The 24,152-nt window shown below is 44.8% G+C and overlaps 2 protein-coding genes across 4 annotated transcripts in view; both read left to right on the top strand.

Moving 5' to 3' along the window:
* The window catches only part of xpot (exportin, tRNA (nuclear export receptor for tRNAs)), a 38,024-nt gene extending 34,341 nt beyond the window's left edge, over nt 1-3,683 (top strand). For both annotated transcript variants that reach the window (XM_055650653.1, XM_055650654.1), the window contains exons 23-25: nt 21-92; nt 521-577; nt 3,137-3,683. In XM_055650653.1, the coding sequence (XP_055506628.1) occupies nt 21-92; nt 521-577; nt 3,137-3,163 (156 nt within the window). In that variant the 3' untranslated portion in view covers nt 3,164-3,683. The remainder of the gene's footprint in view (nt 1-20; nt 93-520; nt 578-3,136) is intronic.
* Nucleotides 3,684-5,709: 2,026 nt separating this feature from the next.
* Nucleotides 5,710-24,152, top strand: part of tbk1 (TANK-binding kinase 1) — a 30,534-nt gene continuing 12,091 nt past the window's right edge. Inside the window, exons 1-15 of one of the 2 annotated variants that reach the window (XM_055650656.1) lie at nt 5,710-5,944; nt 8,953-9,074; nt 11,268-11,408; nt 11,533-11,662; nt 12,828-13,009; nt 14,889-15,049; nt 16,939-17,049; nt 17,902-18,081; nt 19,161-19,357; nt 20,647-20,705; nt 20,808-20,899; nt 21,495-21,596; nt 22,308-22,386; nt 23,591-23,712; nt 23,790-23,866. In XM_055650656.1, coding sequence (XP_055506631.1) covers nt 8,988-9,074; nt 11,268-11,408; nt 11,533-11,662; nt 12,828-13,009; nt 14,889-15,049; nt 16,939-17,049; nt 17,902-18,081; nt 19,161-19,357; nt 20,647-20,705; nt 20,808-20,899; nt 21,495-21,596; nt 22,308-22,386; nt 23,591-23,712; nt 23,790-23,866 — 1,720 coding nt within the window. In that variant the 5' untranslated portion in view covers nt 5,710-5,944; nt 8,953-8,987. Of the gene's footprint in view, nt 5,945-6,649; nt 6,779-8,952; nt 9,075-11,267; nt 11,409-11,532; nt 11,663-12,827; nt 13,010-14,888; nt 15,050-16,938; nt 17,050-17,901; nt 18,082-19,160; nt 19,358-20,646; nt 20,706-20,807; nt 20,900-21,494; nt 21,597-22,307; nt 22,387-23,590; nt 23,713-23,789; nt 23,867-24,152 lie in introns of those variants that run through there. The other variant, XM_055650655.1, reaches the window with a different exon arrangement.

Raw genomic sequence — 24,152 nt, 5'->3', positions numbered from 1 at the left:
TGTGCATTTGTACATTTCAGGGACCCGAATTCATTCAGTATCTTCAGCAAGAGTATTTACAGTCATTGCAGGTAGCACCAGAAATAAGTCGGGTGAGTGAGAATTTATTATTGGTCTGGAGCAACCATTTTCTTTTAACTGTCCTTTTGTAAATACAACCATTAGGTATTGTGTGTTAGTATTTTGGCTGCCGTTTAGTCATACAATGGAAACAGGCCCTTGGGGCCCAACTTGCCTCGGCTGACCAAGATGACCTATTTACACTAGTCCCGCGTTTGGCCTATATCCCTCCAAATGCATCTCTCCATGTACCTATCTAACTGTCTTTTAAATGTTATATTTACAACAACGCTTGAAGTATTTACACATGACAAATTTCCCAACAAATTTCCCAAATGCTTTCCCTTTTCTATATAAAAAAAATAAGGTCTGTACCTTTAATAATAAAAAGTTTTCTTTTGATAATCTGACATTGGCGAACAGCAAATAAAATATTTCCAATGTGTTTATTTTTGAACAGGAATTCTGTCAAGCACTTCAGCAACCTGATGGCAAAATTTTTAAAAACTATCTAAAGGTCAGTTAACTAGGAAGAAAAGTGTGTGTGTTATTATTCAATTTATTATGGTGTATATATTTCCCAAGCTCAGTTTATTGGTCACAAGCACAACTGTGACTGCAGCTCCTCAATCATCTTATGAGGTTGTGGATACTCATGGGTAGGTGGTACCCTATTCATTTTGGTCCATATACAAGCCTTGGCATTTCTGTATTCTGTTGAGGGTTCCATATTTCCCTACAACATAAAGGGAATGCTTCGGCCCATTGAGTCAATACTGGCTCAGAACAGTTCCATTCCCCCTCCCCACTGATTTTCTCTCTGTCATTAATTTTCCTTGCACTCGTAAGTTCATAAGTTTTTGAGCAGAATTAGGTCATTCGGCCCATCGAGTCTTCTCCCCATTCAATCATGACTGATCAGGTTTTCCCTCTCAACCCCATTCTCCTGCCTTCTCCCCATAAACTCTGACACCCTTACTAATCAAGAATCTGCCAATCTCAGCCTTCACAGCTATCTGTGGCAATGCATTCTGCAGATTCAACACCGTCTGACTAAAGAAATTGCTCTTCATCTTCTTTGCAAAAGTGCGTCCTTTTATTCCTATGGCCTCCGGTCCTAGAATCTCCCACTAGCAGAAACATCCTCTCTATCCAGGCCTTTCACTATTCGGTAAGTTTCAATGAAGGTCCCCCCCCCCCCCCCCCCCCCCCCCCCATCCTTCCAAACACTTCGATCAACTCCCCTCAGGATCCACCACACCAACTCTGGGGGCAATTTAGCTGCCAACAGGCACGTGTGTGGGTGGGATCTAGAGCTCCTGGAGGTCCATGTAGTCACAGAATGTTTAATAGTTGATAGCCTCCGCGGTCAGGATTGATCTTGGCTACAGCAGCGGCAGCGGCTCCACCTGCTGTCATGATCGTCTGCTTAAAACAGGGATGCTCACAGCTTCTGAGGAAGGACATTCTTGCCATACAGAGATGGTTCACCAGACTGATTCCTGGGTTGTCAGGACTTTCATATGAAGAAAGACTAGATAGACTCGGCTAGTACTCGCTAAAATTTAGAAGATTGAGGGGGGATCTTATAGAAACTTACAAAATTCTTAAGGGGTTGGACAGGCTAGATGCAGGAAGATTGTTCCCGATGTTGGGGAAGTCCAGAACGAGAGGTCACAGTTTAAGGATAAAGGGGAAATCTTTTAGGACTGAGATGAGAAAAACATTTTTTACACAGAGAGTGGTGAATCTCTGGAATTCTCTGCCACAGAATGTAGTTGAGGCCATTTCATTGGCTATATTTAAGAGGGAGTTAGATATGGCCCTTGTGGCTAAAGGGATCAGGGGGTATGGAGAGAAGGCAGGTACAGGATACTGAGTTTGATGATCAGCCATGTTCATATTGAATGGTGGTGCAGGCTCGAAGGGCCGAATGGCCTACTCCTGTACCTATTTTCTATGTTTCTGTGAAAATGGTATCCATTTGAACAACTTTATAGAATACAAATGTCTATGCAAAGCCCCTATAATTACAACCTCTGGAGACTTGGCACAAGGAATGGGCTTTTTTCTATCTTCAGTTAACTAAAGCTTGCAAAAGAGCACGCAAATTAAACAGCATAGCATTGTAAATTAATGCAATATTGTAAATTAGTGTAACTTTCCTATTTCAATAAAAATGTTTTCCAAAATGTCTTAAAATAGTATAGCGATTAACTGTACAGATCCGTCACAGATTTTCCAGCAAATTATGGTCCAGCACCTCCTTTAATCCGGACAAAATTACGAAAGTCCACTTAATTCCCCCCGGAAGTTCTTCCAAAAATGTGGTCCCTATGCCCGGTGAAGCCTTAACCTCAGCAGGGCTTCCGTGGCCAAACCTGCATGCAGTTCACCAACCCGGCGGTATGGGCGTTAGGAGGTCCACTCGAAAATGTGACGCCCAGGCCGGGTGAGGCGGCCGATGTCGACGTGAGGTCACGTTTCCACGGTTTGCTTTTCTGCCCAGCGGGAGCTGCGAGCCTGATGGTTAACCAGCGCCAGGTTGCTCGTGCAAGAATCATAAATGTAATTTGCCTTTATTAATTGTTTTATTTACGTTTCTAGCCGTCCAGTGCTTTAGAGACATGGGGAGGGGTTGTAGTGTTGAATTATTATTACGTGACCTCTGTTGGTCCAGCAAAACGGATAATCCAGCAGGGCTTTGGAACCAAGTGTGCTGAAAAATCGATGGTGGACCTGTGAAAGTAGAAAGATTAAATATAAAAGTCCAGAGATTAAGTATAAAATAGCAATTTCATTCATCTGGACGCCTGCAGCAGCGACTGCGGAGGGTTGAGGTCCCGACCACGGGGGAAATGGAGGAGGACTGGCCAATTTTTGTGCCTTCCACCACAGTGATGAATGCTGTGGTGGATGTTTGTGTTAAATTTTTATTGTGTGTTTGTGTGTTCTTTATCATTGTACCGCTGCTAGCAAATTCATTTCACTTGCACTTTATGTGCACTGTGACGAATAAAACCGTATTGTATTGTAATTTTAATAGTAAAGTCAATTATTTTATTTTCTCTTGCAGGTATTCTTTCAACGAGCAAAGCCTTGAGAATGAATCTGGGTTTTTTTAGATCACAAAACATCTCATCATTTCAATTAATTTATGCAGTTTGCTGAAAGTGGTTCTTAATTAAGTTGGGAAAACAACCTGTACAATTCCCAGAGAGGCTGCCTGTGTTATGTGTAGGCTGCATATTTTAGCTCGATTTTATTTAAATTACATTGAAGTAATTTGTTACTCGATTACTTATTTTGTCTTATTAGACATGTTTATTCAGAAAGTGTCAGTGCAATTGCGTAAACACTCATTCCTGTATAATAAACTGAATTATGTGCTGTAAAATGCAGCATTGGAATGCCAGAATTACACAAGCCTCATATTTTTTGAAAAATACTCAGATGAGAAAAGTTCACTGTAAAATATGGAATTGTTCTTGTTAATAGTGGGTGGCCATCACATTATATGTAAATTTCTATGGCTTGATAAATCATTTGTCCAAGATGTCTAATAAGCAAAACATGAATTTCAGTCCTGGGCATATAATGAATTAAAATAAATTTTAGTCAGATGTCTTTGTTTCTTTTTGCACTTTTAAAAAATAATTTTCAGCTGTTCCATTCAAAGCACAACATAATTTCTCCCCTTTAATCTGGTAGGTGTACGGGTACAATAACAATGTTTCTAAGAACGTTGGACACATAAAAGGATAGAAAAGGTTTGGAGGGACAGGGACCAAACGCAAGCAAATGAGACAAGTTCAAGTAGGCAACTTTGTTTAGTTTAGAGCTACAGAATAGAAACAAGCCCTTCGGCCCACCGAGTCCGCTCCGATTAGCGATCACCACGCACACTAGCACGATCCTCCAATCACTAGGAACAATTTCCAATTGTACCAAGCCAATTAACTTACAAACCTGTATGCCTTTGGAGTGTGGGGCAAAACTGGAGCTCATGGACAGCGCACTTAGTCAGGATCGAACTCGGGTCTCTGGCCCTGTAAGGCAGCAACTCTACCGTTGTGCTTGCATACTGTCCCTGGTAGGAATTATAATTTTTCTAAGAATGTTGGACAGATAAAAGAATAGCAAATTGTTAGAGGGATAGGGACCAAATGCAAGCAAATTAGAGCAGTTTAAATTGGAAACTTTGTTTATGTGAACAAGTTAGGCCAAAGGGCTTGTTTATCATGAGATCATGGTTGATATATTTTTCACTCTTAACCTCATTCTCCTGCCTTCTCCCTGTAACCTTTGATGCCCTTACTAATCAAGAATCTATCAATCTCCGCTTTAAAGTTATTTGGTAAAATTACATATGTATACATGCATTTAAAATGGCCTCCAAGTGCTATATTGGCTTTTTAAGCTCCAGAACATGATGACAGAGTGGCACAGCAGTAGTTACTGCCTTACATCCCCAGAGACAGGGGTTTGATCCTGACTACGTAGCTGTCTGTTCGTAGTTTGCACGTTCTCCCCTTGACCGCATGGGTTTTGTCTGGGTGCTCCGGTTTCCTCCCACGCTCCAAAGACGTGCAGGTTTGTAGGTTGATTGGCTTCTGTAAAATAGTAAATTGTCCCTAATGTGTAGGATAGTGTTAGTGCACGCTGTACGGGATGATCGCTGGTCAGCACAGACTCTGGCCGAAGGGCCTGTGTCCACACTGTACATCTAAAATAAAGCATATGCAGATTAATGTAACTGCCTTAAAGCCTGGGATATGAATCTTAAATATTGAAATGTCCGACTGTGTTGTCATTTGGTATTGGTTTATTATTGCCACATGTAATAATATATGTGTACAGCTTTTGTGTAGAGTCCAGGCCCATCATGCATACATAACCACAACAGGTAATCAAAAGAGAAAATAAACAGTGCCAAATGTAGCTCAGAGAAAGTGCAGATTTTAAAAAAAAATTTGAAGGGTTGCAATGTGGTAGATTGGAAGATCAAGAGGTCTTAAAGTTCAAATAACCTATCTCCTCATAATTTCTCGGTGGGCCGAAGGGCCTGTTTCTCTAAAGTCTAAAGAACATTTCTCTTTCTGGCTTTTTAGTCACTGAGTTTCAGACCCTGCCATGATTTGGAATGGGTAAAATGACTTTAATTCTGCTGTACAATTGTCTTACCAGCTACCTGAAATATGACTCCCAGTAATGAGCAAAGGGAATAGGATCTGTGTTCCTTGTTATTTACCACTTGGCTTCCCATTTTTCTAAGAGGAACTATATCATATTTGCTATATGAGTTCCCCCCAATATCCCTGAATTCTTTCTCCAATACAATGACATTAACTTTACCAAGTGGTGACAACTGCCACTGTGTTACTCCAGCACTTCGTGTCTATCTGGTATAAACCAGTATCTGCAGTTCTTTGTTTCGACATTGATAGGTTCTTGTTTACTAAAGGCATCAAAGGTTATGGAGAAGGCAGGAGAATGGGGTGGAGAGGAAAAATAGATCAGCCGTCATCAAATGACTCAATGGGTAGAATGGCCTAATTCTGTTCCTATTGTCTTATGGAATCTCGTCTTGCCACTTGATTTGACAAATTTTGCACAGACAGGTGACATGGGAGTGGTTGACGTGTCTGGAATGTCTGTTGTAGACTGTCCCTATCTTGCAAGCATAGAGCAAGGAGGGTATAACAGTGGCACTATACACCTTAAGCTTGTTCCATGGGCTGAATCCTCATTCCCACATTTTACTGCTCAGTCTTGCGAAAGTAGTGCTGGCTTTTGCTGCCTTTGTGGACTTTGTCATCGATATCGACTGATTTTGAGAGAATGCTGCCAAGTTATGTGAACCATCCACCACTGGCTGGTTAAGGTAAAGTCTTGGTCAATGACGACCCAGGGACATTGATGGCGAGAGTTTAAGGTAGAATGTCAAAGTAACAGTAAAATTCTCGATTTAGTCTTGTCACGTGAACCAAAGTACAGTGAAAAGCTTCGTTTGCGTGCTAATCAGTCAGCGGAAAGACTACGTGATTACACGATAAGCCGTCTGCTGTGTACAATAGTGTACTGTGTACTGTGGGACGATAGAAGACCATTGTTAAAGAAAGAAACGCTGATGTTGGAGTAGAGACTTAAAAGAGTGGAGCGTTTGTTGTGCGTGATTGGAGATGCATTTCTGGGACCAGCATGCAGATAGTTGCCTGGCTTGGAATATAAATCATCTTTTGTTGCGCCTGGCGCTACCTGCCACGTTGGAGGGGAGCGGGTTGGTTAAGGTATCAGGGATGGCAGGGACCCAGGTGTGGAGCGGGCAAGCTGGTCAATGGACAGCAGGGAGGGACACCAAGGGAGGAGGGAACTGGCTGGCCAATGCATTGCAGGGACCCAGGGGTACAGAGGTGACCCAGGGTACAGGCAGTAAACTGGTCAATGAATTGCAGTGACCCAGGAGTGGAGAGAGTAAGGAGGTAAATGGATGGCAGGAACCCAAGGGTAGAGAGGTTAGCCAGGGTACAAGCAGCAAGCTGGTCAATTAGTGGCAGAGACTCAGCCTCCATCCACTGCCTGTGCACAGGAACCATGTGCGCGGCTCCGGCGGCTGGCGGACGCTGAGGGCTGCGGCGCTGGGGAAGGACTGAACCAAAGACCAGAGCGGATTCAGCGGAAGCTGGCGGTGCGGGGCTGGCGGCGGCGGCGGTGGGAGGTAAACTAGCGGCGGGCCGGGGCCGGGAGGGGCCGGGGCAACTCCCCCCCCGGGGGGTGGAGATGGAGGGGGATATCTCTCCCGCCCCCTCCCTCCCTCCCTCCCTCCTTCCCCAGGGAGGTCTCTCTCTCCCTCTATCCCCTTTCCGATGGTGTGACGCACATCACTCACTCTTTCCCTTTCGCTCTCTCTCCCCGGGGGTGTGACTCTCTCCTCTTTCAGCGACTACATCCAGATCCCCTCCCCAGGGGTGGGTGTCTCTCTCCCCCCCCCCCCCCCCCCTCCCCTCCCCCCCCCCCCCCCCCCCCCAGCTCCTCTCCCCCCCCCCCCCCCCCCCCCAAGCTCCTCTCCCCCCCGTGTTCCTCCCCTCCCCGTTCCCTCTGACTCCATCCCGCAGGTCTGACCCCCCCCGGGGGGTGCACATCTTCCTTCCCCCAATCCTGTTCCCCTGGGGTGTCTCTTCACCTTCCTTACGGGATGTGTTCCTCCCCTCCCACTTCCCTGTGACAACTTTGGCCAGCGCGGATAATCACAGGAATTGGAAGCATTTCACGATCCACATTCATTGTCTGTTGATCTCAACTCTTACTATAACTGTCGGGCCTATCGCTCTCTAATCTTGTTCACTGGCAGAAATGAATGTGGCAAAGACTCCTCTGTCCATTCCACTGTTGTCTGTCTTTGTGGAAGTGCTGGGCAGTAATCGTGCACCGTGGTGAATTCGTTTGGTTAGAAGTTCAATGTTAATTCAACTCTGCTTAATTTGGTTGGTTACTCAAATCCTTACCATTACAGTTTATAGTTTGCGTTTGTTGATTAACTTGCAAGGGAAACTAGGCACCTCACAAAACTGTGTGTCATTTGAAAATTGTAAAATATGTATTTGTTAGAGACTGGAATGGATTGATTGAAGGAAGCAGCATAGAAACAGGGCCTTCACTCACCGAATCCACGCCGACCATCCATCACCCGTTCACACGAGTTTTATGTTCTCCCACCTCCTCATTCCAATCCCTTCGCACTAGGGACAATTTATAGAGACCAATAAACCTACAAACCCGCACGTATTTGGAATGTGGGAGGAAACTGAAGCACCCGGAGGAAGCCCACGCGATCACAGGGAGAATACAAACTCTGCACGGGCAGCTCCAGAGGGCAGGATTGGACCCAGATCTCATGTGCAGTGAGGCAGTAGCACTACCAGCTGCACCCAGAGGATCTATGGGATTACGGAATCCAACTGGGTGGATGGAATATTCAGCGCTGTAATACTCTTACTGAACTCAGAAGAATATGCGCCTTCTGTCTCCCAGATGTAACAGTAATAAAGTGAGATCACTATTAAGAGTCTTAGAGTCACTCAGCATGGAAACAGGCAAATCGGCCCAACTTGGCCATGCCGACCGACATCATCTACTACCTACCAGCGCTTGGCCCATATTCCTCTAAACCTGTCCTATCCACGTACCAGCCCAAATGATTTTTGAACATCGTGATAGTACTATCCTCAACTACATCTTCTGGCAGCTTGTTCCACACACCCAACACCCTTTGTATAAATAAAAAAGTTGTCCCTTAGGTAACAGATGGGGGGGGGGGGGGTATTTAATAGAAACCTATGTCCCTTTGACTTTATAGATACAGCGTGGAAACACTCCTTTGGCCCACGGAGGCAAGCAATCACCCTGTACACTGACACTATGCTACACGCTATTCCCAAAAGCCAATTTACCTTCATCTTTGGAGTGTGGGAGGAAACTGGAGCACTTGGAGAAAACCCATGCGGTTGCAGCGAGAAAGTACAAACTCCGTGCAGACAGCATGCGTAGTCAGGATCGAACCGGGGTCTCTGGTGCTGCCAGTGTGCCATCCATGTGTATGTTTCTTGATTCCCTTATGCTGGGTAAAAAATTGTATTTACCCTATCTATTCCTCTCATGATTTTATACACTTCTGGGCTTTGGAGGAAAGAGCATGATGCAACTCGAAATGGGGAGTGATCACCAGGCTTGATTCAACGGTAACATTTCAGGAGAGCAGAGTATATTCTTGAGTGTTTAAATTGTTGCTATGTCGAAACTGGATAATCCAGAGGTTATGCTTTTGGGAAGTGGTGTTTAATAGATTTCCAGCAGATGGGCCTTAGTCATCCTGCGTTTCACATCCCTCTGCAGCTTTTTCTGGACAAGAGATTTCAGACTCATCAGACATGCAGAGCACGGCAAATTACCTCTGGCTCACCTCTGACATCGTTGGTCAAGGAGCCACTGCTAATGTCTATCGTGGACGCCATAAGGTTAGTTCTGAAGCAAATCTTTGCTCTGAAAATTCTGTTTCCCTCCACAGCTACCACTTAACAATTATTTTACTTTAGAGCGAACAGGCTCTCGGTCCACCGGGTCTGTGCCGTCCAGCGATCACCCCCATACACTAACTATCCTGCACACTTAGTTTAGTTTAGAGATACAGTGTGGAAACAGGCCCTTCAGCCCATCGAGTCCACGCCGATCAACGATCATTCTGAACACTAACACTATCCTTATACACTAGGGACAATTTACAATTTTTCCCAAAGCCAATTAAGCTAGAAACCTGCACGTCTTTGGAGTGTGGGAGGAAATTGGAGCACCCGGAGGCAGGTACTATAACATTTAAAAGATATTAGTGCAAAACACAATTTGAAAAGTAAACCCATGGTAGTGCAAGAGGTGACCCATAGTATACAGTTGCTGAGGATTACGGTTCAACAGTCATGTGTTTTATTGTCACATGTCCCAAAACAGAACATATATGTAAACGTAGTTCTCAGTAAACACGTAATTGCAGATGATGTAATTCAGGTAACAAATATAGTTTAGTATAACATATCTATATAAGAAAAAAACAAACGATAATAGTGCAAATACAAAAGTAATGCCCCCCAAGTCTGTAGAGTTTGGAGCTTATTTGCCAATTGTAGTGTTTGCCGCGGGACTTGTTAGCACCCGCCGGGGGCTCCAACACCAAGACCCGGAGCGCGGCCTTGTATCACCCGCCGCGGCTTTAATGGCCGCAGGACACTTACCATCGCCTGCCGGGGGCTTTGACTGACATCGGGAGGAGAATGAGAAGTGCAGGGGAGAGATAAGACTTTGCCTTCCATCACAGTGAGGAGGAGATTCACTGTGATGGATGTTTGTGTAAATTGTGTTGTGTCTTGGTTCTTTTTCTTGAGTGTATGACTGCAGAAACCAAATTTCTCAATGAGGTTCCAATGACACAAATAAATTGTATTGTATTGTATAATAGCCTGATGGTTATGGGAAGAAGCTGTTCCTGGACCTGGACGTTACAGTTTTCAGGCTCCGAGACCACCTTCCCGATGGCAGGGGCGAAATGAGTGTGTGGCCAGGGTGGTGTGGGTCTCTGATGATGCTGGCTGCCTTTTTGAGGCAGCGACTCCTGTAGATTCCTTCAATGGTGGGGTGGTCAGAACCCGTGATGGACCGGGAAGTGTTAACTTTCTGCAATCTTCATTTGTGGGCATTTGAGTTGCTGAGCCAGGCCTTGATACAACCCAGTCGGTGCACCTGTACAGGTTCAAGAGAGTATTAGTTGGCATTCCAAATCTCCTCAATGTGCGGCTTGGTTCAAGAACCTGATGGTTGTGGGGATAGTAGCTGTTCCTGAACCCAGTGATGTGGGACTTTAGGGTTCTGTATCACGTGCCCTACGGTAGCAGTGAGAAATGGGCACGATGGTGGGGTCCTCAATGACAGATGCCACCTTCTTGAGTTCACCTTCTTCCCATCGCTGCGAATCACTGATGTTTGATGGCGGTCGTGCTTGTATAACTGACAGGACTCGGTGAATGAGCCTAATCCTGAGATAGACACAAAATGCTGGAGTAAATCAGTGGGACAGGCAGCATCTCTGGAGAGAGGGAATGGGTGACCTTTCGGGTCGAGACCTGAGGCCTTGCTAAGGCAGCTCATAGAGCCATAGAGCCATACAGCATGGAAGCAGGCTCTTCAGCCAAACTTCCCATGCTGACCAACATGCCCCATCTTCACTAGTCCCATCTGCCCGCACTTAGCCCATATCCCTCTAAGCCTTTCCGATCCATGTACCCGTCCAAATGTTTTTTAAATGTTGTGTAGTACCTCCTCAACTACCTCCTCTGGCAGCTTGTTCCATAGACCTACCAACCTATGTGTAAAATAAGTTGCCCCTCAGGTTCTTATTAAATCTTTACCCCCTCACCTATGGCCTCTGGTTCTTGATTCCTCTACTCTAGGTAAAAGACAGTGCATTTACCTCTTATGATCTTATACACCTCTATAAGATCATCCCTCAGTCTCCTGCGCTCCAAGGAACAGCATCCTAGTCTACTCAACCTCTCACTATAGTTCAGGCCGTCGAGTCCTGGCAACACCCTGTAAATCTTCTCTGCACCCTCTCCGACTTAAAGCTCGGTGTCCAATTTAAAGTGCTGTGTCCCTTTCCACAGAAAACCGGAGACCTGTACGCCGTCAAAGTATTCAACAACATCAGCTTCCTGCGGCCGATTGAAGTCCAGATGCGGGAGTTTGTGGTCCTTCGGAGACTGCATCATAAAAACATTGTGAAGCTTTTTGCTGTGGAAGAGGAGGTACAGAGATCATTGATGTTGTGCTCACTGTTTGTCCATTAGAAAGTACACCCGCGTGTGGGATCAACTTGAATGATGAACTTTAATCTTGACCATGAAATGTTCTGTGTTTATTCTTGGGTAGAATACCAGCAAAAATAAGGTGCTTGTGATGGAGTTTTGCTCTTGTGGAAGCTTGTACACTGTACTGGAAGAGACAGAGAATGCATTTGGTCTGCCGGAATCAGAGTTCTTGATCGTGTTGCGAGATGTAGGTAGGTTGTCAATGCTTTGACTATTTGTCTTAAATGAAAGCTGAGACTAACATTGATGCCTGCAGATGAAAAGCATATATTAACAACCCTAAAGAAAGACACCGAATGCTGGGGCACTTCAGCACTCCTTTGATATCAGATTGCTCTGAAAACAGGGGCGGCACAGTGGCGCAGCAGTGGAGTTGCTGCCTTACGGTGACAGAGATTCGGGGTTGACCCTGACTTCTGATGCTGTCTGTAAGGAGTTTGTACATTCTCCCTTGGGTTTCCCCGGGTTCTCCGGTTTCCCCCCGCACTCCAAAGACGTACAGGTTTGTAGGTTGATTGGCTTCAGTAAAGATTGTAAATTGTCCCCAGTGTGTAGGATGGTGCTAGAATACGGGGATCGCTGGTCGGTGCTAAGTCGGTGGGCCGAAGGCCGTGTTTCCGCACTGTATCACTAAACTAAACAGCTGTAAATCATGTGCCTCCAAGAAGCACATACCCGCACTCCAAGAAGCTCTCTTCTGACCTTATTTTACTTACCTTATTTTTACGGTTGCCATTTGTCCTCTTAGTTTAGTTTGGTTTATTGTCATGTGTACTGAGGTGAAAACCTTTTGTTGCATGCTAACCAGTCATTGGAAAGACAAGACAAGACGAGACATGATTACAATCATGTCGTCCACATTGTACAGATACATGATAAAGGGAATAATGTGAATAACGTTTAGTGCAAGATTAAGTCCAGTAAAGTCCGATCAAAAATTGTCCGAGTGTCACCAATGAGGTTCATTGTAGCTCAGGATCACTATGGTTCAGTTAGTGACAGGATGGTTCAGTTGCCTGATAACAGCTGGGATGAAACTGTCCCTGAATCTTGAGGTGTGCATTTTCACACTTCGGTACCTTTTACCTGATGGGAGAGGGGAGAAGAGGTAGTGACCGGGGTGTTCCTGATTACGCTGCTGGCCTTGCCGAGGCACCGTGACGTGTAGGTGGAGTCGATGGCTGGGAGGTTGGTTTGAGCGATGGTCTGGGCTGCGTCCACAACACTCTGCAAATTCTTGTGGTCTTGGATGGAGCTGTTCCCAATCCGTGCTGTGATGCATCCCGATAAAATGCTATCTATGACGCCAATTGGAGTGTTGAATTTGCAATTGGAGTTTTGCTGTTTATCCACCAGTGGCCGGTATGAATCACCTACGGGAGAACGGGATAGTGCACAGAGACATCAAGCCTGGAAACATTATGCGTGTGATTGGAGAGGATGGACAGTCTGTTTACAAGCTGACTGACTTTGGAGCCGCCAGGGTTTTGGAAGATGATGAGCAGTTTGTCTCGCTTTATGGAACGGAGGAGTATTTGGTAAGATTCGGTCACTTTGAATCTAAAACCCAACTTTTTAAACCTGAATGTTGAACCACAGTTTCAGTCATGTTGTTGGCTGATAATTTTTGGGGTCATGGAGTGTAAGAAAGATGCAGCATGGAAACTGAGTCCACACTTGCCATAAATCACTTAATCAGATGGTCATGGTGGCACAGCAATAAAGTTGTTGCCTCACAGCCAATGCAGCGCCGGAGACCTGGGTTCGATCCCGACTATGGGTGCCGTCTGTATGGAGTTTGTGCGTTCTCCCCGTGACCTGCGTAGGTTTTTTTTCCGAGATCTTCTGTTTCCTCCCACAATCCAAAGACATACATGTTTGTAGGTTAATTGGCATGGTAAATGAAAAATTGTCCTGAGTGGGTGTAGGATAGTGTTCATGTGCGGGGATCGCTGGTCGGCGCGGTGGGCCAAAGGGCCTGTTTCCGTGCTGTATCTCTAAACTAAACCAAACTAAAGATATGGCAATACTCTTCTGAACTGTATGCAAAGTAAGAATTTTGCTGTGCTCTTGCACATATGACAATAAAGCACTATTGCCCATTATTGACACTAATACTGTGTTCACCCAGTTATTTTGTCCACATTCTCATGTACTTCCCTAACTTTACCACTCCCCTACTCACCAGGGGCATTTTACAGCTGCCAGTCAAACTAACGACTCGCACATCTTTGGAATGTGGGAGGAAACCGTAGCACCCTGAGGAGCGGCCATAGTTAGGGTCGAACCTGGGTCTCTGGCGCTGTAAGGCAGCAACTCTATCTTCTGATGGAAGTCTGTGACCAGTGGTACACCACAGGGAGAATTGACGGAATGCTTACTGTTTGTTATAAACTCAAACAATACTTGGATGTGATTGAAGAAGGTGTAGTTAGCAAGTTCAGCAGATGACTTGAAAATTGGACATGTTTAGTTTAGTTTAATGTAGAGACACGATGTGGAAACAGGCCCTTCAGCCCACCGAGTCTGCACAGACCAATGATCACCCCTACACTGGTTATCCCTGTTACGCATCTGACCCAATAGGGGCAACTTAAAAGCCAATTAACCTATAAACCTGCACATCTTTGCAATGTGGGAAGAAACCGTAGCACCCGGATGAAACCCACGCGGTCACAGGGAGAACGTACAAACATCGTACAGACAGCACCTGTAATCAGGATTGAACCTGGATCCTTGACGCAGTGAGGCAGCAATGCTACTGATGCGTCACTGTGCCGCACCAATTGTTCTTGATAGTGCAGAAGATAGTCTCAGGATACAGGACTACATTAAGACCAAGTGTTCTAGATAAGTATTCTAGATAAGCCTGACGTGATGCACATTGAGCGAGTTAACTTCGAAGAATATACTCCGTAGAATCCAACCACTTTTTATCGGCACAGTTTTTCCACATCCTGTGTCTTTACTGTAAGAACTTCCCAATTGTTTAAATGAGAACTAGCCATAGGGTTGGAACCTGACTACGGGTGCTGCCTGCACGGAAGTTCTCCCTGTGACCACATGGGTCTTTGTCTGGGTGCTCCGGTTTCCTCCCACACTCCAAAGAGTACAAATCAGTCTTTGGTAAAGATTATAAATTGTCCCTAACATATAAGATAGTGCTAATGTACAGAGATTGGTGGGCCGAAGGGCCGGTTTCCGCGCTGTACCTCTAAACTAAAACTAAATTACATTGTTTGTAGGTTAATTGCCCCTGGTATGTAGGGAGTGGGATAACCTAGAACTAGTGATCGATGGTCATCATGGACTAGGTGGGCCGAAGGGCCTGTTTCCATGCATCTCTAAACTAAGCTAAATGTAAATGTTCCCCAAATATAAGAGTAGCGTCTGACTGGAATAATCAAATCTGTTTAGCACCCAGACATGTATGAACGAGCTGTGCTGAGAAAACCTCACCAGAAGACGTATGGAGCCACCGTGGATCTCTGGAGTATTGGGGTCACGTTTTACCACGCAGCCACCGGCAGTCTCCCTTTCCGACCCTTTGAAGGACCCCGCAGAAACAAGGAAGTAATGTAAGTTCTACTGCAGGTAATACAAGTCCGTTTGCGACATTCAACTCTGCTGCAGGTAACACAGTTTGACACTTGGGCAAATGGATATATACTTTACTTTAGAGATACAGCACGGAAACAGGCCCTTTTGCCCACCAAGACAGCGCCCACCAGCGATCACCTCGTGCACTAGCACTATCCTACACACGAGGAACAATTTACAATTTCACCAAAGCCATTTAACCTGCAAACCCGCATGTCTTTGGGATGTGGAAAGAAACTGGAGCAACCAAGGAAAACCCACGCAGGGAGAATGTACAAACTCCATGCAGTCTGCACCCATAGTCAGGATCAAACCCAGGTGTCTGGCACTGTAAGGCAGATGCTCTACTACTGCGCCACTGTGCCGCCCCACAAGAACAAGGTGGTGTTATTTCTCCAAAAGAGATAAACATTTAATGTATCAGTGATTGTGACAAACTGCTGGAGTACTCAGCGTGCCAGGCAGCTTCCCTGGAGAACATGAATAGGTGACGTTTCCCGAAACACAGCTCATTTGCGTGATGGTCTGGGCCTCGGCCGCAACACTGCAATTTCTTGCCGTCATGGATGGAGCTGTTGCCAAACCCTGCTGTGAGGCTTCCCGGGTCATAGGGAGAACGTACAAACTCCTTGCAGATAGCACCGGAAGTCAGATTCAAACCCGGATCTCTGGCACTGTAAGACAGCAGAGCTACCGCTGTGCCTCCATGCCGCCCCTTGAGGCCAAATCACTGGGAATTTTTAAAGTGGATATTGACAGCTTCTTAATTAGTAAGGGTGTCAAAGGTAATGGGGAGAAGGCAGGAGAATGTGGTTGTGAGGCAAAAATAGATCAGCCACGACTGAATGGCGGATTAGACTCGATGGGCTGAATGATCTAATTCTACTCCTATGACCTATGAACAAATCGTTTTATTTCCCGAGTATTTCTCTTCCTTGTATCTTTCTAAACTTTTGCTCCATTTTCTCTTCCCCGCTCCCCTTTTGCTCTTTCAGAGGTACTCTCTTAGTTTGTTTGTTCTCTTTGAATAAAAGCCTCCCCCTTCTTCTTTGCATAAAAGTTCTTCAATCGCACCAAATTCCCCTCCCACGACCTCTTCTGTCAACATGGTATGTCCCCAACAACTCTCACCAACTTTAACAGATGCGCAGTAGAATGCATTTTATTGGGATGGTTTGAGAACAGCTCCATCCAAGGCTGCAAGAAATTGCAGAGAATTGTGGACGTAGCCGAAACCCATCAACCAAACCAATCTCCGTTCCTTTGACTCCATTTATTCCTCAAGCTGCCTCGGCAAGGCCACCAGCACAATCAAGTACGAGTCTCACCGCAGCCACTCACTCTTCTCCCCTCTCCCATCAGGTACAGAGGTGTGAAAATGCACACCTCCAGTGTTAGGGCCAGATTCTTCCCAACTATTATCAGGCAACTGCACCATCTTATCAACATCTAGAAGGTGGTCATGACCTATAACTACCTCATTGGAGATCCTCAAACTATTTTTAATCAGACTTTATTTTGCACTAAGCGTTACACCCTTTATCCTGCATCTGTACACTGTGGATGGCCTAATGCAATAATGTATTGTCTTTCCGCTGACAGGATAGCGTGCAACAAAAGCTTTTCACTGTACATGTACTTGTGACAATAAACTAAGACTAAAAGGTCATGCTTGGGTGCTGCCTTTTTAACCATGTCCTGTTCTAATTCTTCTCATTCCTGGTGCTAATTCCGCCTCCATTGCAACTTTTCTGCATGAAAGGCATGATGTAAATCCTTTGACTCATGCCCGAAGCATAGCCAATGGCACCTAACTTTGTGAAACGTTCTAATATCTGAGTAAATAATTTTTGCTGTTCAATTTTAGGTACAAAATAATCACAGAGAAACCTCCTGGGACAATATCAGGGGTTCAGAAATCAGAAAACGGACCCATTGCTTGGCATTGTGATTTACCCATGTCCTGCAACCTTTCTAGGTAAGTCAGCCCTTGACAAGTCTTCGTGCACGCTGATAATTTATTGAATATGCCTGATAGCTTTATCAAATGCATCCCACTGTGGGCATCTTTATGATAATTGTAGCTAGGATGGCTTTGTCTGTATTTCCTCTTTTCATTGTTCATAAGTTCACAAGTCATAGAAGCAGAATTAGGCCATTCAGCCTATTGAGTCCATTTCGCCATTCAGTCATGGCTGATCTATTTTTCCCTATCCACCCCATTCTCCTGCCTTCTCCCCATAATCCTTGAACCCCTTTCTAATCAAGAATCTGTCAATCTATGCCTTAAAAATACCCATTGCCATGGCCTCCACAGACAACTGTGGCAATGAATTCCACATATTCACCACCCTCGTCCTGTCGGGCATTATCTGCGACAAGAGAAGCAGGATGAATATGTTGGGTCGGAGACCCTTTGGAAGTGGCGCAGAGGTAGAGTTGCTGCCTCACAATGCCAGAGACCCGGTTTCGAAGCAGACTATGTATGCTGTCTGAACGGAGTTTGTACCTTCTCCCTATGACCTGGGATTTCTCTGGAAGCTCCGGTTTCCTCCTACATACCAAAGACGTACAGTTTCATTGGTTTCTGTAAAATTGCCCCAAGTGTGCAGGGAGTGGATAACAGAGGGGTTCCATAGGGGTGGGTGTGACTAATGATCGGATGGATTAGCTGGGCTGAGGGTCATGTTTCCACGCTGTACCTCTAAACTAAAATCTAAACTGGGTTTCCAGCCCAAAACAAGACGGAGAATATCACTTGGAATTTTTTGCTGTTATTTTAAATTGGACAATAACAAGACTTTTTTTTGCTGCTCTTTCTTCTCCTCAGAGGTCTACAATCTTTGCTGACTCCAATCTTGGCAAACATCCTCGAAGCTGATCAGGAGAAGTGCTGGGGCTTTGATCAGTTTTTTGCAGAAACCAGTGACGTTTTGCACAGAATAGTGATCCACGTCTTCTCTCTGCACCAGGTCACGTTGCACAAGATTTACATTCAAAGCTACAACAAGTGGGTACATTGTTGAAATGCCAAACTTCATAACTATCACAAGACTGTTAACGCTTTCTTGAGAAATCTGTTCCCATTTAATTGTGCATTTATCAGATATCTATATATCATAATGGAGGAACAAATATTTTTTTAATCCTGTTTAATCAATTAGTAATTTACTTGCTAGATCTTTTACAAGTGATTAATGATCTAATTAGCTATTAGATGTTGATAGCAAAACATGCAACTTGTCCCTTTGGTTTACTTATCTCAGTTAATTACTAGTTAGTAGAATGATGGAGTAACTCAGCGGGTCAGGCAACATCTCTGGAGAACATGGATAGGTGACGTTTCGCAACTCTGAAGAAGGGTCCTGACCCGAAATGTCATTTATTCATATTCTCAAGAGATGCTGCCTGACCAGCTGAGCTAATCCGGGGGCACCGGTAGAGTTGCTGCCTTACAATGGCAGAGACCCGGGTTCGATCCTGACTACACGTGCTTGTAGTTTGTACGTTCTCCCTGTGACCGCGTGGGTCTTCGCTGGGTGCTTCGGTTTCCTCCCGCACTCTAAAGACAAGCTGGCTTGTCGGTTAATTGGCTTTTGTAAATTGTAAATTCTCCCTAGTGTGTAGGACTAGTGCTAGTGGGTGATCAGTGGTCGGCGTGGAAGGGCCTGTTTCCACTGTGTATCTCTAAAGTCAAAAATATGGTGTAGGCCGGAAGAACTGTTTCTCCATAGTCCATAGTCAACGGGTCCTGACTTAACATCGCCTATCCTTGCTCTCCAGAGATGCTGCCTGACCTGCTGAGTTACTCCAGCGCATTATGTCTTTTTTTATCGAAGGTCGACACAAAATGCTGGAATAACTCGGAGGGACAGGCAGCATCTCTGGAGAGAAGTAATGGGTGACGTATTGGGTCAAGACCCTTCATGCCTTTTTTCATAATGTATTTACATTTTTGGTTTGCGCTACTTGAAGTAAAGTGTATTTAATGCCACCTTTTATTTTTGTTATACTTTCACTTTCACTTCAGATAATTTTTGGACGTCATTTATAAAGATATATTGATAGCTTCCCTCACTTCCTTCACAGGGCCCATGTATTTTATGATTTGGTCTACAAGCAGACCGACATTGCACCCGAATTTCAGGAACTGATGTTTGAAAGCCGCTCCCTCGAGCTTGATCCTGACATGCAAGCCCAACATTTCCCCAAGACGTCTGAAGATAACCCTCTGATAATTATGAGCAAAGAACCCATGAATATAATTGGACTGGCCTTCCAGGAACGTATGTGATTTTCTCTCCTCCAATACCTCCTGCTAGACTTCTCCTTCATTTCAATATCGAAATCCCTGCTTTCAACTCGATAGTTCCAGTGTTTTAGTTTGGTTTAGTTTAGAGATACAGCGGGGAAACAAGCCCTTCAACTCGGTGAGACTGCGCCGATCAGCGATACACTAGTTCTATCCTGTATGCCAGGGACAATTTGTAAGCCAATTAACCTACAAATCTATACATCTTTGGAGGAAATTTCCCCGGATCACCCAGGGAAAACCCACGTGGTCCCGGAGAGAATGTACAAACTCCCTGGTCTCTGGTACTGTGAGACTGCAACTCTACCGCTACACCACCCTGCCACCCTACAGTGCACTAAAACGACCACCCTAAGGGGCAGCACACTGGCACAACTGGTAGAGCTGCTGCCTCACTGCGCCGGATACCTGGATTTGATCCTGATCTCGGGCGCTGTCTGTGTGTAGTTTGCACGTTCTATCTGTGATCACATGTCTTTCATCTGGGCGCTCCAAGTTTCCTCCCACATTCCAAAGATGTATGGGTCTATAGTTTAATTGGCCACTAAATTGTCCCCGGTTTGTAGGGAGTGAATGAGAAAAGTGGTCTAACTAGCATGATTGATAGTCTGCCAGGACTATACCCAAAGGGCCTGTTTCCCTGCTGTATCTTTCAGTTAATTGAATCAAAGTCACTCTCATTTCACTTGCCTCTCCATTTAAGATCCTATGGTTGGAAAGTTCACCTTATCTACGAAGCTTCAGGTTACATCCTATTTATCTTCTCCTCCCTCTGTACATGGCTATGGGATTTTATTTTCCTTCTGCTAGGTGCCTGTTTGTTTCTGGTATTAATAATTCAAAACCAGGCCAGATTTGCGTCGGTATTTATTGATTGTTTATTCATATTTATTGATTCTGGTGTTAATAATCCAAAGTAGGACCAGATTAGCGCTGGTATGTATCGATGTGGTATTTATAGAAAGTAGATGAGGTGGAATTTCTTTAGTCAGAGGGTGGTGAATCTGTGGAATTCATTGCCACAGACGGCTGTGGAGACCAAGTCATAGGGTGTTTTTAAGGCGGAGATAGACAGATACTTGATTAATAAGCATTAAAGGTTACGGGAAGTAGGCAGGAAATGGGGTCGACAGGAATAGATCAGCCATGATTGAATGGCGGAGTAAACTAGATGGGCAGAATGGCCTACTTCTGCTCCTATGACTTATGAGCTTATGATCTCCATTCCTGCACCATTAAGGATATGTGTATTTTCTGTCTCAGCTTCCATTCCAAAGTTGCATCCACGGTACGAATTGGATCTCGATGCCTCCTCTGCAAAGGTTTGTTTAGACTTGGCCATCAATATTGTTTTGCTACTAACTTTGACACTACTGCAAAATTCTGAAGAAATATCTATCTGAATGCTGAATCTTCTGCCCTAGAGTGTTAAAGGTGCTGTTTACCAAATACGCAAAACAGTCTCCTCGCTGTTGCACTATCAGGAATTGGCACGGAAGGGCGTCCGATGGTTGGTGTAAGTAAATTGTTTATTCACATGCAAAGATATGTCAGAAATTTGCCATTATTAGTTTGCTGCTATCTATGAAATACTAAAAACCTGTAATTTTCTTGACATACTTTGGAAGCTCTGCTATTTTAAGGGCATGTTCACACCCATAAATTAACAATGTGCTCTCCTGCTGACTAACTCTTGCTTCAAGTGCATAACCATATATAGATACATGATAAGGGAATAACATTTAGTGCAAGATAAAGCCAGTAAAGTCCAATCAAAAGTAGTCTGAGGGTCACTCTCTAGTGGCCATGATGCAACTCGGCCTTGTTTATGCTGTTGGCCTTGCCGAGGCAGCGCGAGGTGTAAATAGAGTCGATGGAAGGGAGGTTGGATTGGGTGATGGTCTGGGCAGTATGAATTAAACAATGTAAATAACGTGGTACAAATCCAAGGAGAAAATGGATAGATGACGTTTCAGGTCAGGACCCTTCATCAGACTGAGTCACTCCAGCACTTTGTGTCTTTTATTACAGAATACCTGATCATTTAATGCCAAAAATGTATTTGCCCAATGGACTTTAATTCTAATTCGTACATTCACTCCCTCCCCTAGTCGAATCGTCATGGATAATTTTCGTGAGACTTTACACAAGAAGACTGAAGTGGTTCTGAAGCTAAATTACTGCATCACAACTGTAGAAAGAGCCAGAAATTTGTAAGTGTTGGTCTTGCTGCCGTTAAGTCGCTCTTTATTGGTGCCACAGATATTTTGATTCAAGCTACTTGACGAGACTTTCGCATCAAGGCTTTAGACTTTGGAGATGCAACACAGAAACAGGCCCTTCAGCCCATTGAGTCCCCGCCGACCAGTGATCATTCCATACACTAGCACTATCCTACACATTGGGGACAATTCACAACTTTTTATTTATTTGTTTATTGATTTTTATTTTTGTTAGAAGCAATTGTACAAAAAAAAAATGATCGACATAGCAGTTATACAATTTTCGTACAGCTTCAGTTTTAACATTTTAGAAACTATTAACTAGATGGGGTGGGGGGGGGGGAAAGAAAGAAGAAAAGAAAAACTTACAATTTTACCAAAGCCAATTACTTAACCTATAAACCTGCTCGTCTTTGGCGTGTGGGAGGAAACCAGAGCACCCGGAGAAACTCCACAAGGTCGCAGGGAGAACGTACAAACTATGTACAGACAGCACCCGTGGTCAGGATTGAACTCGGGACTCTGGCGCTGTAAGGCAGCAACTCTGATCGCTAATACACATAATAGTCTACGATTCTATGTCCAGGATCATGTACACAAATACCTCTCTTTCTTCCAATTGCATTGGTTGGGATGGATCATGGCATAAATATACTGGCTGTGGACTAATGGTCTTAATGATGCATCATCTGTGTTTGGTAGATACAACAGTTTGCTGCAGACGACAATACTGCCGTCAGAATTGGATGAAATTCCAGAAATCCACAACAAGCTTCTGCGTGTAAGTAATCAAACACCTTCACTCTGCTTGTAGAATTGGAGCAGGGCCAGAACAATCTTTAAAAAAATCGTTCCTTGAGGATTTGTTTTTACTATATTCACCACTCTTTTAAAAAAAAAAATCATGTTAAGTTGGATGTATTGACAAATGTGCAAGTACAATGACGAAGTTAGAAACGAGGACCTGTAGATGCTAGACACTAAATGCCGGAGTAACTCAGCGGGACAGGCAGCATCTCTGGAGAGAAGGAATGGGTGATGTTTCCGGTCGAGAAGGAATGGGTGATGTTTCGCTTGGGTAGTTTGCACCCTAGTGGTATGAACATTGATTTCTCTAACTTCAGGTAGCCCTTGCTTTCTCTCTTCATCCCCTCCCCCTTCCCAGTTATCCCACTATTACTGTTTCCGCCTACATTCTTTCTCTGTCCTGCCCCCTCCCTTGACATCAGTCTGAAGAAGGGTCTCAACCCGAAACGTCACCAATTCCTTCTCTCTATAAACGCTGCCTCACCCGCTAAGTTGCTCCAGCATTTTGTGTCTACATTTGATTTTACCAGCATCTGCAGTTCTTTCTTGAGCAGGAATGTGAGGCTGAGTCCAGGGTTGGATCCGATGTGATCTTTCTTGAGGGGTAGATCTGGGTTGAAAGGCTGAATGCTCCTCCTGTTTCCTATGTAGTCTGAACCAGATATTAGACTCATAGCGATAGAGTTATACAGCTTGGAAACATGCCCATGCTGACAAAGTTGCCCCATCGACATGAGTCCCGCCATTCTGCTTTTGGTCCATATCCCTCGAAACCTGTCCTATCCACGTACCTGTCCAGATGATTAGTTTGGAGATTCTGCATGGAAATATGGCCTTTGGCCCACCGGGTCTGCGCCAAGCAGTGACCCCTGCACATCAACACCATTTTGCACACTGGGGACAATTTACAATTTTACCAAAGCCAATTAACCTACAAACCTGTATGTCTTTGGAGTGTGGAATGAAACCGGAGCTCCCGCGGAAAACCCACACAGGTCACAGGGAGAACGTGCAAACTCCGAACAGACAGCACCCGTAGTCAGAATCGAACCCGAGTCTCTGCCGCTGTGTGGCAGCAACTCTACCGCTGCGCCACCGTGCCGACCATTTTTAAATGTTATAGTAATACATCTTGGTCTCCCTCCGTTAAAATGTAACCATCTATCAATGTTGTGCAGTTGGCAGGTTCTTTGGACTCCATAAACCACAATTTGAAGGACATTGAAGATGCGTTTTTGCCTGGCAACCAGCTATCCGATCACTGGACCTACCAAGTAGGAACACATCCAGAGGACAAAATGTAAGGTCACATTTCCAAATGGCAGCATTTAATGAAGCTTATCAGTCCGTATATTAAAATCGATGTTTTGATTTCAGCACCGAGCAGCTACAGGTTCTTCTGGACTTGATAACGGACATCTACCATCAGTTCAAAAAGGATAAAGCTTTGCACAGTGAGTAGGCACGTGTTATATACAGTGTGGCAGGGTGGCCAGAGGTTGGCCTATCAGTTAGAGTCATAACATGTGGAAACAGGCCCTTCGGCCCAACTTGCTCACACTGGCCAACATGTCCCATCCACACCAATCCCACGGCCTGCGTTTGGCCCATATCCCTCTAAACCTGGCCTATCCATGTACCTGTACAAATGTTTCTTAAATGTTGTGATGGCACCTGCCACAACTATCTCATCTGACAGCTCGTTCCATACATCTACCACTCTGTGAAAAGGTTAACCCT

This window comes from Leucoraja erinacea, chromosome 19 (genome assembly GCF_028641065.1).
Source record: "Leucoraja erinacea ecotype New England chromosome 19, Leri_hhj_1, whole genome shotgun sequence".
NCBI lineage: Eukaryota > Metazoa > Chordata > Chondrichthyes > Rajiformes > Rajidae > Leucoraja > Leucoraja erinaceus.
The sequence above is the reverse complement of the archived record's forward strand: the minus strand, read 5'-3'. Positions and strand labels throughout refer to the sequence as shown.